General features: G+C 42.5%; 1 protein-coding gene across 5 annotated transcripts in view; it reads right to left on the bottom strand.

The window, feature by feature from the left end:
* The window catches only part of LOC142381920 (serine/threonine-protein kinase N2-like), a 36,865-nt gene extending 24,192 nt beyond the window's left edge, over positions 1–12,673 (bottom strand). For 4 of the 5 annotated variants that reach the window (XM_075467225.1, XM_075467223.1, XM_075467226.1 and 1 more), the window contains exons 1-2: positions 11,882–12,673; positions 358–509 (exon numbers count right to left, since the gene is read on the bottom strand). In XM_075467225.1, coding sequence (XP_075323340.1) covers positions 358–509; positions 11,882–12,032 — 303 coding nt within the window. In that variant the 5' untranslated portion in view covers positions 12,033–12,673. Of the gene's footprint in view, positions 1–357; positions 510–1,456; positions 1,506–11,881 lie in introns of those variants that run through there. The other variant, XM_075467227.1, reaches the window with a different exon arrangement.
* Between the last annotated feature and the right edge of the window lie 145 nt (positions 12,674–12,818).

Here is a 12,818-nt window from a genome sequence, read left to right as displayed (position 1 = left end):
TTTAAGCTAATTTCAAGATCACTTTTAACTCAAAAGTCCTAAATATCACATCTTATTTCAAGAAATCTTGACAAGCCGATTTTCACTCGTTCCATTGGCAGATTTATTTGCTTATTTCAAGCAAAAACGTCTTGTATTTGTTGTTTTTTTACTTATTTTTGTAGGGGCATTTTTTCCAGTGTACTTTTTCTTTCTGGTGGAGAATTCTACATGGAGAACATCTCATGCTTTCAAATAACCCTTAAAAGTACCACTCCTGTAATGATGAATGCATTAGTCATTATGAAGCCAAGCATTTCATGTGTGTGACCTGAAATTCAAATATCCTGCTTTGAAACCTTCAAATCAGAGTCTCACCTCAGCCAGAGCGTTCTGGTCCAGAGTTGGGATCCCCTCCAGCTGTTTCACCACATCTTTGGCCAGCACCAACGCATCTGTTTCTCTCTGCATGTAGTGCTGCAACTCTGCCAAGTGAGCATCCACCGAACTGATACTGACAGGGGAGATCTCTGAGGGGAAGCAGAACAGGGGATGAAGGGATATGAAGGAATTCATTTAATTAAGAACAGTGATATATTCTTAAATGTCCCAGCTGAAACTCTTTTAACTCCTGCAAACAGTTTTCATGGAGCAGAAAGGAACATTTCATTCTCTGAAATCTTATCACACCCCCAGGCAACAGTCTAAACATTACTTTCTTATGTCTGCCATTTAGCTGACACTATCAGGCAATGTATGAAAGCTTAAAAAAAGGCGAAACAAAGAAGCTTAAAATGGAAGAAGCCTTCGTTTTGTTGCTAGGTGAATGAGGAGTTGTCGTCATAGCTACAGAGCCCCGCCTCTATCCGCCATGTTGGCAGGATGTAAACGTCTCCGTTCGTCTACATTTACAGTGTGCGCGTGTGTTGTTAGATCAGTAAGTTTAAACGGTGCGGAACTGCAAGAACATGCCTGGAAATCACTGCTGTGTGAAGACCTGTTCCAGTACCTCACACGATACGTTTGGGAAACTTAGGAACAACGGAATCCATTTTTTTCGGTTTCCTAAATGGATGCAGCATCAGGGAGAGCAGATTTCTGACCTGACGAGGAGACGCCGGATTGCTTGGTTGGCTGCAATAAGAAGAAAGGACCTCAATTTCGATCGCGCCCCTCCGTCGATGAGAGTGTGTTCTCTGCATTTTCACTCGGGTACGTTCTCTAAAAATCTCTTTATGTTGTTGTCCCTTAAAGCTACTGGTGTGCAGTTGGTGAGAGGCTGAGGTACCTGACTTATCGCAATTACTCTAGCACTAGTTTTGCTCTTAGCTGTTTGGTTTCGGAAGGAAATGCACTTTTCTTCCGAAACCTTCGAAAAGTTCTTTTGCCTACCGATGTTGAACGCACTTATTGTAAGTCGCTTCGGTTAAAAGCGTCTGCAAAATGACCGTAATGTAATGTAAAGCTACGAAGTTACCTTATGTTGTTGCAAACCCTGAAGTGCACCTAACGTTGCTGCCTAGCTAACTAGCTAACTAGCAAACCAGCAAACCGTTGCCTCTTCGTGGCTAATGTGCAGGGCCGGCCCAAGCCTTTACGGGGCCTTAAACAGAATTTCATTTGGGGCCCCCCTACCATCACCTCAGCTCCAGATTCCTCATTATTCCATAGGCTACGCTGTTATGTGTGTACCGGACCCACAATCATTAGCATTATTTTTAATCATCTTACATTATACAGAGTCAACAAACTCATAAATATGGGTTAAAGGTGGGGTAGGGGTTCTTTTTCTTGAGCATTTTTTTTTTTTTTACATATTGCTTGAAATACTCTTCACACCCCTATTGCAACCAATTAATTAAAAGTTTTGACACAAATATGAACATTTTTAGTGGCCTCTAGAACGTACAATCTAGGAAAAACACTGTCCAATCATACTAAACGGACCGTTAACAATGATTGGATTCTGATGCTGTCTATCAAACTGCAATCTGCTCCTCCTTCCCCCTGTGCGCGTACCCTGCTCCGTGAACAAATTACGCGTCCAGAAGCTTGGCAGGAAGCTAAACTAGAGCCAGCTTGGCTAGCACCTAGCATTATTAAACGCATAGTTAGCATATACTAAATACGGCGCTTGCTGTCAGAATAGAAGCTTGTGCACCTTCGTGCTCGTGCGTGTTCATGTACTCTAGAGGCGTGGCTTTGGGGGGAAAGTGAAGAAAAGGGTTGGGACTTGTGTAGTCCTGTGTATTTTCAAAATGCAGCTTCGCTGGACTCAAAATCCAGGATCTCCTACCCTACCTCTAATTAACTTCTACATAAAGAGTGATGTATAAGTATGGCTCGTTAATTTAACTATTTGAAAGTAACATCAGCAGGCTGGAGACTGCATTTATAGTAAACACGTTAAATAGTTTAATTTCTTTCAGATGTGCAATGGTGTGCAAAATGTTCAAAATACAAATACAAAATAGAATCAAATGACATTCACATTATCTTACAGAAAAAAAAGTTGTAATCAAAATTAAATTCAAAATTGCTCTCGAGGCCCCCTGGTGGCGTGGGGGCCCTAAGCGACCGCATAGTTGGCATATGCCTTGGGCCGGCTCTGCTAATGTGTTAATGTGTACCCCCTCAGCCCTTTTGTCATACCATGAGCAGCGTTACCCTCTCAGTCTGTATCTTTATTTTGCATGTGTTCTGTGATGGGTTAGCCATTGATTGCATAGATTTTTTTCATAAACTATTTATTCTGTTGTAGGTAAGCCATCATATGAGATGTTGGAGAACCACCCTGACTGGGCACCATCCCTGCGATTAGGCCACAATGATGTTAAAGAGACAGATAGAGCGCGATATCAGCGGCAAGTACAGCGCAGGACCCAGCATCTGAAGCAGCCGCCGCCTCCATCGCCAGCCCAGGACCAGCAGCAGCCGCCATCGCCAGCCCAGGACATGGGATGTGGACTCTGCACATCCAGACGAGATGTTATCAACAGTCTTATGGAAGAAAACAGAAAGCTGAAGAGGGAGCTTGATGAATATCGGAAGAATGAGAACTTTCTGAGTGGTGATGATAACACAGTGAAGTATTGGCTTGTAGATGGCCAAGTCCTGCACCCAGCCACAGCAGAAAGTCTCGTAAGATTCTAAAGATTTGTGACTTTTAAACTCCTGCATAGTGTAATAACTTACACCAAAGATATGTCCATATATGTGCTCGGAGGTAACTGGTCCAGGTCTTTGTGCCATTCTGCTGCGGGAAGCTCGTAAGGATCAATAATTTGGATGCTCGAGAGCTTCTCCAAATAGCGCTGCTTTGCGCTTGTAATAAGCTTGTCCCTGTAAGGTCCCTTTTCTTTCGCCTTATCTTTCTGCATTGCTTTGCTTTCTTTTTTTTTTCTTTTTTTATTGTATTCGTCTCTGTCCTGCCGAAATGATAAATGCGGGACATATTGGCGCGTTAAGTTCTGATGGCGTTGCCCCTGGCAACCAATAGCGTCTCCTACCAACATGGCCGACCGGCTCGCGTGACTCCTCATTCTCAATAGGCAGTTTATAAAAAGCAGTTGGATCAAATGTTGTACTCTGGCTGACTTTTTGGTAGTGTTGACTGAGTGTATTTTTGTTTGGCTTTGAACAAATGCTTTTTAAAAAAAATATTTGCTTTCACCACTAAAGTGTCTCACAGTTAAATTTTCCATCTTGCAAAATCTGTTCAGGGTTATTTTAATCTTGATAAGTGTTGTACTTTATATTGTATATAAAGCAGTGCTCTCTATGGGCTGTGGAGGAGCCAAAAAGCCTATCGGGGGTGGAAAATCATTGTTTTTCCTGCTTGGCTGTAAGGTATTACGTTGATTTTGTAGTGTGGGTTACATAAGCAGACACGACTGCCGTGTAGAAGTACAACACGTTCATGAGACCCTTAAATCATTAAATGAGATCAGCAGCTAAGCTTTCTGTAATGCTAATTAAAGTCTGCCCCATGAATTTTACATGGACCCTTCTTGGTACATGCATTTATCTTCTTTGTTCACACATTCTTTTTCATGTAAAAACACATTCTATTCTATCTGATCGTATTTAAACCAGATCCTACACATGGTGCTGTTCATTTGGGTATTGCGTACCATCACCACATGTACCGTCGATGTCACGTTCTGAATAAATAGAGGATCTTGAGTTCTGTAAATTCTTTTTACACCCATTGTGTAAAGTTTGTGTTCAAATGGACTTCCATTTCTCTGTGACTGTGTTAAGAAACTACAGAATTGCAGCAGATCTACCAGAGCTGCTTCATGTGGTAATAATCCTGTTTGTAGAACATCTTTTGCTCAGAACACTTTTTTGTGAAAGATTTAGAACATTAAAAAAAACCTTCATCTGAACAATCTGTATTCATGTCTTGCTTTTACTTACTTTTCCTGTTTTTCTAACTGATTTTTAATTTTTTTAAGTTTTCGGCTTAATTTCTTTTAATTTTATTGCTTTAATTTCTTTTTTTTTATATAAAAACCCTCTTTTGATGTGTTGAAAATTAGACTGCTAAAAAAAAATACGATGATACTTGGGTTGGAGAGCTGTTTTCAGCTTATCTATCTTAAATGAACCTTTCAGTAAAAAAATAAATATCACCAACATAGAAGTTTTAACATTTATTTATCTATTGTAGTTTTTATTCTTTGCTAATTCACAAATCCCAGCTTTATCTTGTGCGTTTGTTGTTCTAGTTACTTCCTGTTTTATTTTGGTGAATTCTGTGTCATCTGGTTTCCATTGCTGATTGCCTCACCTGCCATTCATTTTGTAATCGCTCCCTCTGTATATATATTCTTCTGGTTTTTGTTCCTTCTTGTTGGATCATTGTCATGTCTTGTTGCTGCTTTTCACTTTACCAACAGGAATCCCAGACCCTAACCCCAACCCCAACCCCCTTACTTAACTCCCCCTGAGATTTCTTTGTGTTTTTTTTTTTCCTCTGATTTGAGCGCACTCTTTACTGGTGTAGGTGGGCCTGTGGAATAAAGGTTCAGAGGAAGATGTGATCTGAGTTAGGTCTGTGTCAGCTGCACATTTACTGTTATAGGTGTATCCTCTGTTTTCTCAGGCTTCTGTTGCACTGTATTTATTTATTTTTTTTTACCAAAAACTAGTGGAAGGTCGAGGCTGCACGGTGGTGTGGTGGTTAGCACTGTTGCCTCATCAACGAGAGGGTTCCAGGTTCAATTCCCAGCTGGGGCCTTTCTGTATGGAGTTTGCATGTTCTCCCTGTGTATGTGTGAGTTTTCTCTGGGCACTCAGGCTTCCTCCCACTGTCCAAAAACATGCATGTTAGGTTAATTTGTGTCTCTAAAATTTCAGGGTGTACCCTGCCTCTTGCCTGACGACAGCTGGAATAGGCTAAAGCCCCCCTGGAACCTGACCGATGGCTTAAGTGGGTATAGACAATGGATGGATAGTGGAAGGTCTAACTTGGCCTGAGGATCTGCAATTGGTGATAAATGTGTATCCTTTGTTGTCGTCTCAGGCCTCAGCTCCACAGTGTTGATCTTTATGGTTAAATCCAATTCAGCTTAGGGTGTGGGATCAGGGGTCCATGCAAACTGTTTCTTGTCTGGGATATGTGGTAAGGGTAGACGTGTTTTTTTTGTTGGTTCTGATCCTTCTTGTGTTGAATGTTACCATGGATTAGTGGTAAGTATATGCTTTCAGATTACAGCTTTGACCCTTGGCTGCCTGGTGGCGGTCCTAGTGTTTGCAGGGTGTTTGGGATTCCTTGTAATTTGTTATAGCTCAGACACCAGGCCAAATTGACCTGGTGTTGGAGGGATTGTTCTTGAGCTTCCAATGAAAGAATCGAGCCAACAGGATCATGAAAGAACTCCTGCTTCCACAACGTTGTCAGATATAAAAGCAGCGTTTTGTGCTTTCAGCATGGTGCGTAGCTCGTTGGTCATCCCGGGTTTGTGGTTGGCCCGTGTGGTGATTTCTTGGTGACACAGACATCCTCTATACACAGACATGGCATACTCTTCCACAGTAGTGTGCTGATAGCCCCGTCAGACCAGACCCTCACCTACTTTACAGAGGTTTTTTTCTGGACTACTAGGGGCCTGGATACTGGAATTACCATAACAAAGAGATGGTCAGATGAACCAAGGTGAGGGTGGGGTGCTGCCTTGAATACATCATTGATGATTGAGTTAACATGGTCCAATATATTCTCTCCCCTAGTTGCAAAATCCACATACTGATGAAAATGAGGGAGGACAGTTTTCATGCCAGCCTGATTAAAGTCCCCAGAAACAATGAAAACGCCCTCAGGATGGGTATTCTGCAAGTCATTGAAAGAACGGTAGAGAATACTCAGGTCTTCTTTTGTGTTAGCACCAGGATGGGTATATACAGCAGTGATGCTAACATGGTAAACATGGGTAGATAATAAGGTCTGTATTTGTCATGTCATTCTCTACATATGTGACTTAATGGAGATACTTTTACGCATCCTGAAGTATCTGCAGCATTATCCATTACATACATCTTTGCTTATGAGGTTACAAGGAGACCTTGATTAGAAAATGGCTGATTTGTCGAGACAGACTTGAGATGCAGTGAAAGCCAATGTGTCAAGATTTTATCATTTAGCTAGTTAGCCTTAAAGATGGCTAAATGTCAAAAAAAGAAATTGCTTTGCCAAATGCAAGCTGTATATCATCATCGCAGGTAATTTCCTGCTAGGAGTCTGCGCACAGAGATTGTCAGTCTGGATTGGATTAACCTCTCTGTTGGTGTTCGGTTGCGTGTGCATATGTGTTTGAGTGGGTTTAGTTTTATATCCTGAGTGAGTGTGTGAATGGTGTAAAACCAAGATCTGTATAATCTATATAATTTTTATACCAGAATTTGTTGTTTGGGTAGTTCTGTTGTGTTGCTCCCACCAAACCAAGAACTTGCTGTAAAAAGAAAAAAAAAAGTTTAATCTAATAGAATCCCAGCTCTTTAACTGGGTGGCGTTGGTGGTTATCATCAGAATTAGAATCAAGTTTATTTCCAAGTAGGTTTTCACTTACAAGGAATTTGACTTGGTGTAGTTGGTGCAAACAATATAGATATATATACAGAATATATATACATACATATATATATATATATGTATGTATATATATATATATATATATATATATATATATATATATATAGATCTGTGGGCTCTGTAGGCAAACTGCAGGGGTCCAGGAGGGGGTCGGTGATCTCTTTCAGGTGTGAAAGCACAAGGCGCTCAAAGGACTTCATAACCACAGAGGTCAGGGCGACGGGTCTGAGGTCATTAAGTCCCGTGGTTCTTGGCTTCTTGGGAACAGGAATGATAGTGGAGGCATTGAAGCAGGCTGGCACAAGACATGTCTCTAGTGAGGTGTTGAAAATGTCTGTGAAGAATCTGAAAGACAGAATCTGGTCCAGCAGCTTTCCGGGGTTTCTGTCTCCTGAAGAGTTAGTGGACGTCTCTCTCATGGATGGAAAGAGTGGGGAGGTGGAGGTGATACTGAAGCTGGAGCTGTTGAGAGGTGTCGTGGGGGTTGGTTGCAGGACTGTCCCTTTGTCTGTCAAAGCGACAGTAGAACTCGTTCAGGTCGTTGGCTAAGCGTTGGTCGTTTATGGAGTGGGGGGCTTTAGGCTTGTAGTTGTAGCCTTTTTCAGACAGATTCAGAGTCGTTGGCTGAGAATTGGTGTTGGAGCCTCTCAGAGTACAGTCGTTTAGCCTCTTTCACCGCCTTGTTAAACTTGTACTTCGCCTCTTTGAGTCTGTCTTTGTCCCCAGTCCTGAAGGCCTCTTCCTTATCCAACCTTAACCTTCTGAGGCTGCGGCTACACAAAAACGTTTTTTCACTGTAAACGATACTTTTTCTTATCGTTTCGCTGTCGCGGCCACACGGAGCCGGCGTTCCCACTACCCCAAAACGATAGTTTTTGAAAACGGGTTCCAGAGTGGGAAAGTTTGAAAACGGCCTCGTTTCGTTTCCATTGTTACAGCTAAAACGTTTTTGCGTCAGTCACACGTTGACGCTGTGAGCCAATTTTAACACTTCTCTATTGTCTCACAGCGTGGCGTGACACAGTGGGTACTGCATCGTTTCATCGTTTTCATCCGTTTTCGTCTGGACAGCAGCTTGTTTCTGTGTGGTCGCAAGAATTTTCGTACCCGTTTTAAAAAAAAACCTTGTTTCGTTTTCGTGTAGCCGTAGCCTGAGTTTGGCTGTGAACCAGGGTTTGTCCTTATTGTAACTCACGCTGGTGCGTGATGGAACACAGCAGTCCTCACAGAAGCTGATGTATGATGTCACAGCCTCTGTGTACTCATCCAGACTGTTGGTAGCAGTTCTGAACACATCCCAGTCAGTAGAGTCCAAACACACCTAGAGATCCTCCACAGCCTCACTGGTCCACTTCCTTGATGTCCAGGGCCTCACATCTGGCAGGATTTGTTTTGGAGCTTCACAATAGAGTTCACCCAAATATAGATAATATATCTTCTTGTTTTAAAAATGGTACATGGTGATGGTAGGTGGTTATTGGAAATTTAATGAGTGGAAAGAATAGATTCTGAGCTTATTGCAATCACAAGATTTTAATAAAGCACAAAACGTAATCCTTGCTTTGGGGGCATTAACTGATGAGAGAAAGTTTGTGTTTTGGACAATACACAATATGATATTGTAACAATTCTCTTTAGCAATTCTATGGTCCCAGTTTTTTAGCTGCACGCAAACTGAAAATGAGAGTTTGAGATCATGTCCTCAAGCTAAAGGCTCGTGTATACTTCGCAGCAGTGTGTCGCAGCAGTGTGTCGCAGTGAGCTTGTCGCAGACACGACGCAGTTATTTTTGATTTATGCCTTGAAGCGCTGTCTGCGCTATGTTAATCCCACGCCACAACGCAAGAGGGACAATCACGAACAAGCTAGGATTGTGGGTGTTTCGGTTACGGAGGTCATTCAACAACAATGGCGACTGGACGAAGGCGCACTTTGATTGAGATGCAGCTGATCGATCTAGAAATAGAAAAAATATTGCTACTACTGGAGCTGGCAGAGAGGCGAAAGAATCGTCACGGTTAGCACGGTTAGCGTCAGCCGGTTAGCAAACCGGAAATACGCATAGTGTAGAGCGGATGTAGAGTTAACCAATCAGAGGCCTCCTTTCTCTCCTCCCTGCGGCGATGTCTGCGGCACTGTCTGCGGTGAGTTACAATTTTGAGGAGGTGCACCAGAGTGTCTGCGTAGTGTCTGCGTAGGGGGGGGGGGGCATGTCTGCGTTAACTGCGACACACACGCAGACGACCTGGTTTCGTTTTCGTGTAGCCGTAGCCTGAGTTTGGCTGTGAACCAGGGTTTGTCCTTATTGTAACTCACGCTGGTGCGTGATGGAACACAGCAGTCCTCACAGAAGCTGATGTATGATGTCACAGCCTCTGTGTACTCATCCAGACTGTTGGTAGCAGTTCTGAACACATCCCAGTCAGTAGAGTCCAAACACACCTAGAGATCCTCCACAGCCTCACTGGTCCACTTCCTTGATGTCCAGGGCCTCACATCTGGCAGGATTTGTTTTGGAGCTTCACAATAGAGTTCACCCAAATATAGATAATATATCTTCTTGTTTTAAAAATGGTACATGGTGATGGTAGGTGGTTATTGGAAATTTAATGAGTGGAAAGAATAGATTCTGAGCTTATTGCAATCACAAGATTTTAATAAAGCACAAAACGTAATCCTTGCTTTGGGGGCATTAACTGATGAGAGAAAGTTTGTGTTTTGGACAATACACAATATGATATTGTAACAATTCTCTTTAGCAATTCTATGGTCCCAGTTTTTTAGCTGCACGCAAACTGAAAATGAGAGTTTGAGATCATGTCCTCAAGCTAAAGGCTCGTGTATACTTCGCAGCAGTGTGTCGCAGCAGTGTGTCGCAGTGAGCTTGTCGCAGACACGACGCAGTTATTTTTGATTTATGCCTTGAAGCGCTGTCTGCGCTATGTTAATCCCACGCCACAACGCAAGAGGGACAATCACGAACAAGCTAGGATTGTGGGTGTTTCGGTTACGGAGGTCATTCAACAACAATGGCGACTGGACGAAGGCGCACTTTGATTGAGATGCAGCTGATCGATCTAGAAATAGAAAAAATATTGCTACTACTGGAGCTGGCAGAGAGGCGAAAGAATCGTCACGGTTAGCACGGTTAGCGTCAGCCGGTTAGCAAACCGGAAATACGCATAGTGTAGAGCGGATGTAGAGTTAACCAATCAGAGGCCTCCTTTCTCTCCTCCCTGCGGCGATGTCTGCGGCACTGTCTGCGGTGAGTTACAATTTTGAGGAGGTGCACCAGAGTGTCTGCGTAGTGTCTGCGTAGGGGGGGGGGCATGTCTGCGTTAACTGCGACACACACGCAGACGACCTGGTTTCCGAGTATAAATCAGGCTTAAGGGAGTTGTCCATCACACCTGTGCATGACTCGAGTGAGTATTGTTACAACCACTCACACTCAATTTAGAGTCACCAATTAACCTAACAAACAAGTTTGTGGACTGTGGGAGGAAGCTGGAGAGAACCAGCGCTTGCACGAGGACAATATGCAAACGACATTGGGCGACAGTATAAACCACCACACCACTGTGCAGCCCTGCAAACCTCATCTGTCAAAAAAATATAGCTTGTGACGCTAACCCTAACCCTATCTATCACTGACTGTAACCTATTCATTGAAACAACAATGTATTTACAATCATATTAATTGTTTTAGAATAGTCATTTGCAGAGTTACATTTACTCCATTACATTTACTTGAGTAAGTTTTTGAATAAATTGTACTTCTAGGAGTAGTTTTAAATCACTATACTTTTTACTTTTACTTGAGTAGATTTGAGCAGAAACTGTCCTCTTACTCCGCTACATTAGGCTACAATGAGCTGGTTACTTTTCTTCTTACCTCTTTGGTATTCTACGCCTCATTATTTTTATCCCCCCGCGTACGCCTCATTTTAATGTTTTATTCTGACAGAGAGAGAGACTTACTTACAAGTCTTACTTGAATTTACCTGGATGATTTCAATGTAAGCTATTTTGTAATTAATTAATTCATTTTAATTTATTTTATCAATTGGATGAACTCTAATTTGCCTAAAAATGTATATTATGTATTTTTGTCTGTCTGATTGAATGCTTGTGTTAACAAATAAATCAGACGTTACTCAACATTTACTCAGTACTTGAGTAGTTTTTTCACCGAGCACTTTTTTTACTCTTACTCAAGTAATTATTTGGATGACTACTTTTTACTTTAACTTGAGTCATATTATTCTAAAGTAACAGTACTTTTACTTAAGTACAATTTTTGGCTACTCTACCCACCTCTGCTCATTTGTAGGATTAACAGCAAGAATATTACCACTTATTTATATTTTCCTATCATCTAATAAGTAGTTCTTATGTTGTTATTTACAGAACAGAACTAGGATAATAACTTCTGATGCCAAACTGACATTTTTTTAGGAGGAAAATCCCTTTTTTCCACATAGAAAAACAAACCATGACATACAAAGGGCATGATACAAAAGGTTATCAATAATGATTGATTTCATTTTAACATGTTGCTGAACATTGTGTTTTCACTCTTTATTTTCTGGTTTACTCCTCTAACTTTGGAAAAATGGACGTTTACAACAAACATGCTTTTCCACTAGTGGTGGAATCCATTCATTCTAAAAGCTGATTTCATGCCCTTTGCAAACTAATTTCAATCCTGAAATAAATAAACCAGAAAGAGAGGTCATGGAGCTAAATTAAGACATCCATAATATCATTCTGTGACCCTATGAGGAGACTCGTCCCACAACTGACCTCCATGAGTGGAGCTGCTTTGGTTCCCAATAACATCACCACTGATGCCGCCACCGCTGCTGCCAGCCTGAGTGACTTTGATAATCTGCAGTCGGATCAGCTCGATCTTGGAGCGGCTATCCTGCAGCATCTGCTGAGCTGTGGACAACATCTGATCCTGGATAACAACATCACATTAAGAGACAAGAAGCCTCACTTCAACACGAACACCCACGCTGGGACCGGAGCACATTTACAAACAGCACAGCCACTTAACAAAGATGTAGTTCAGCAAAACATTTGGCAGAACATGGGAGAATCAGTTCATGTCCATGCTGGACAAAAACAAGTGAGATGGCACACATGAAACAAGTGGGAACAACATGTTCATGCCAGCAAGAAACAGTATGACTTTGCACTTTACCAACCTCAGGGTGATTCCTCGCTCCTTGCTGAATCAGGACTAATTTGTCATCCTAAGTGGAAGTAGAGAGTGGGGGGGGGGCTTCTCAGGTTGCACCTCTCCACCTTCACTATCCTTGAAACACAACAAGTCCTCTGATGTTACGGAGCGTTCACAGACACACTTTGACTGAGTGCTCTTCTGATGCAGCTTCTACATCCTGTGACTTGGATCACACAGCTTGTCCAGATGTTTGTTTGTGCCTCCCAGCAGCCTCCTCTGCAACATCCCCATCCCACGGCATCCTCATCTTCTGCCCTGTAATCAAATTCCCACCCTCTCTCTGTTCTGCCTGTTTTTCGGAGGGTTTCTTTCTGCAGGGGGGACAGCAAAAACTCCTCCTCGCTGCCAGCACTGCCGCTGCTGCTGCTGCTGCTCATCTGACAGCGCTGCTCATCTGCTCTGAGCTCGGCATTGGCCGCTGCATGACCACATGTTCCCGTTCTGCCACCAACCAAAAGACAAAACACAGAGCTGCTGCTGCTCTCTTCGGGA

Source organism: Odontesthes bonariensis, chromosome 6, assembly GCF_027942865.1.
Source record: "Odontesthes bonariensis isolate fOdoBon6 chromosome 6, fOdoBon6.hap1, whole genome shotgun sequence".
In the NCBI taxonomy this organism is placed as follows: domain Eukaryota; kingdom Metazoa; phylum Chordata; class Actinopteri; order Atheriniformes; family Atherinopsidae; genus Odontesthes; species Odontesthes bonariensis.
Note: the sequence above shows the minus strand (reverse complement) of the source record. Positions and strands in the feature narration are given on the sequence as shown.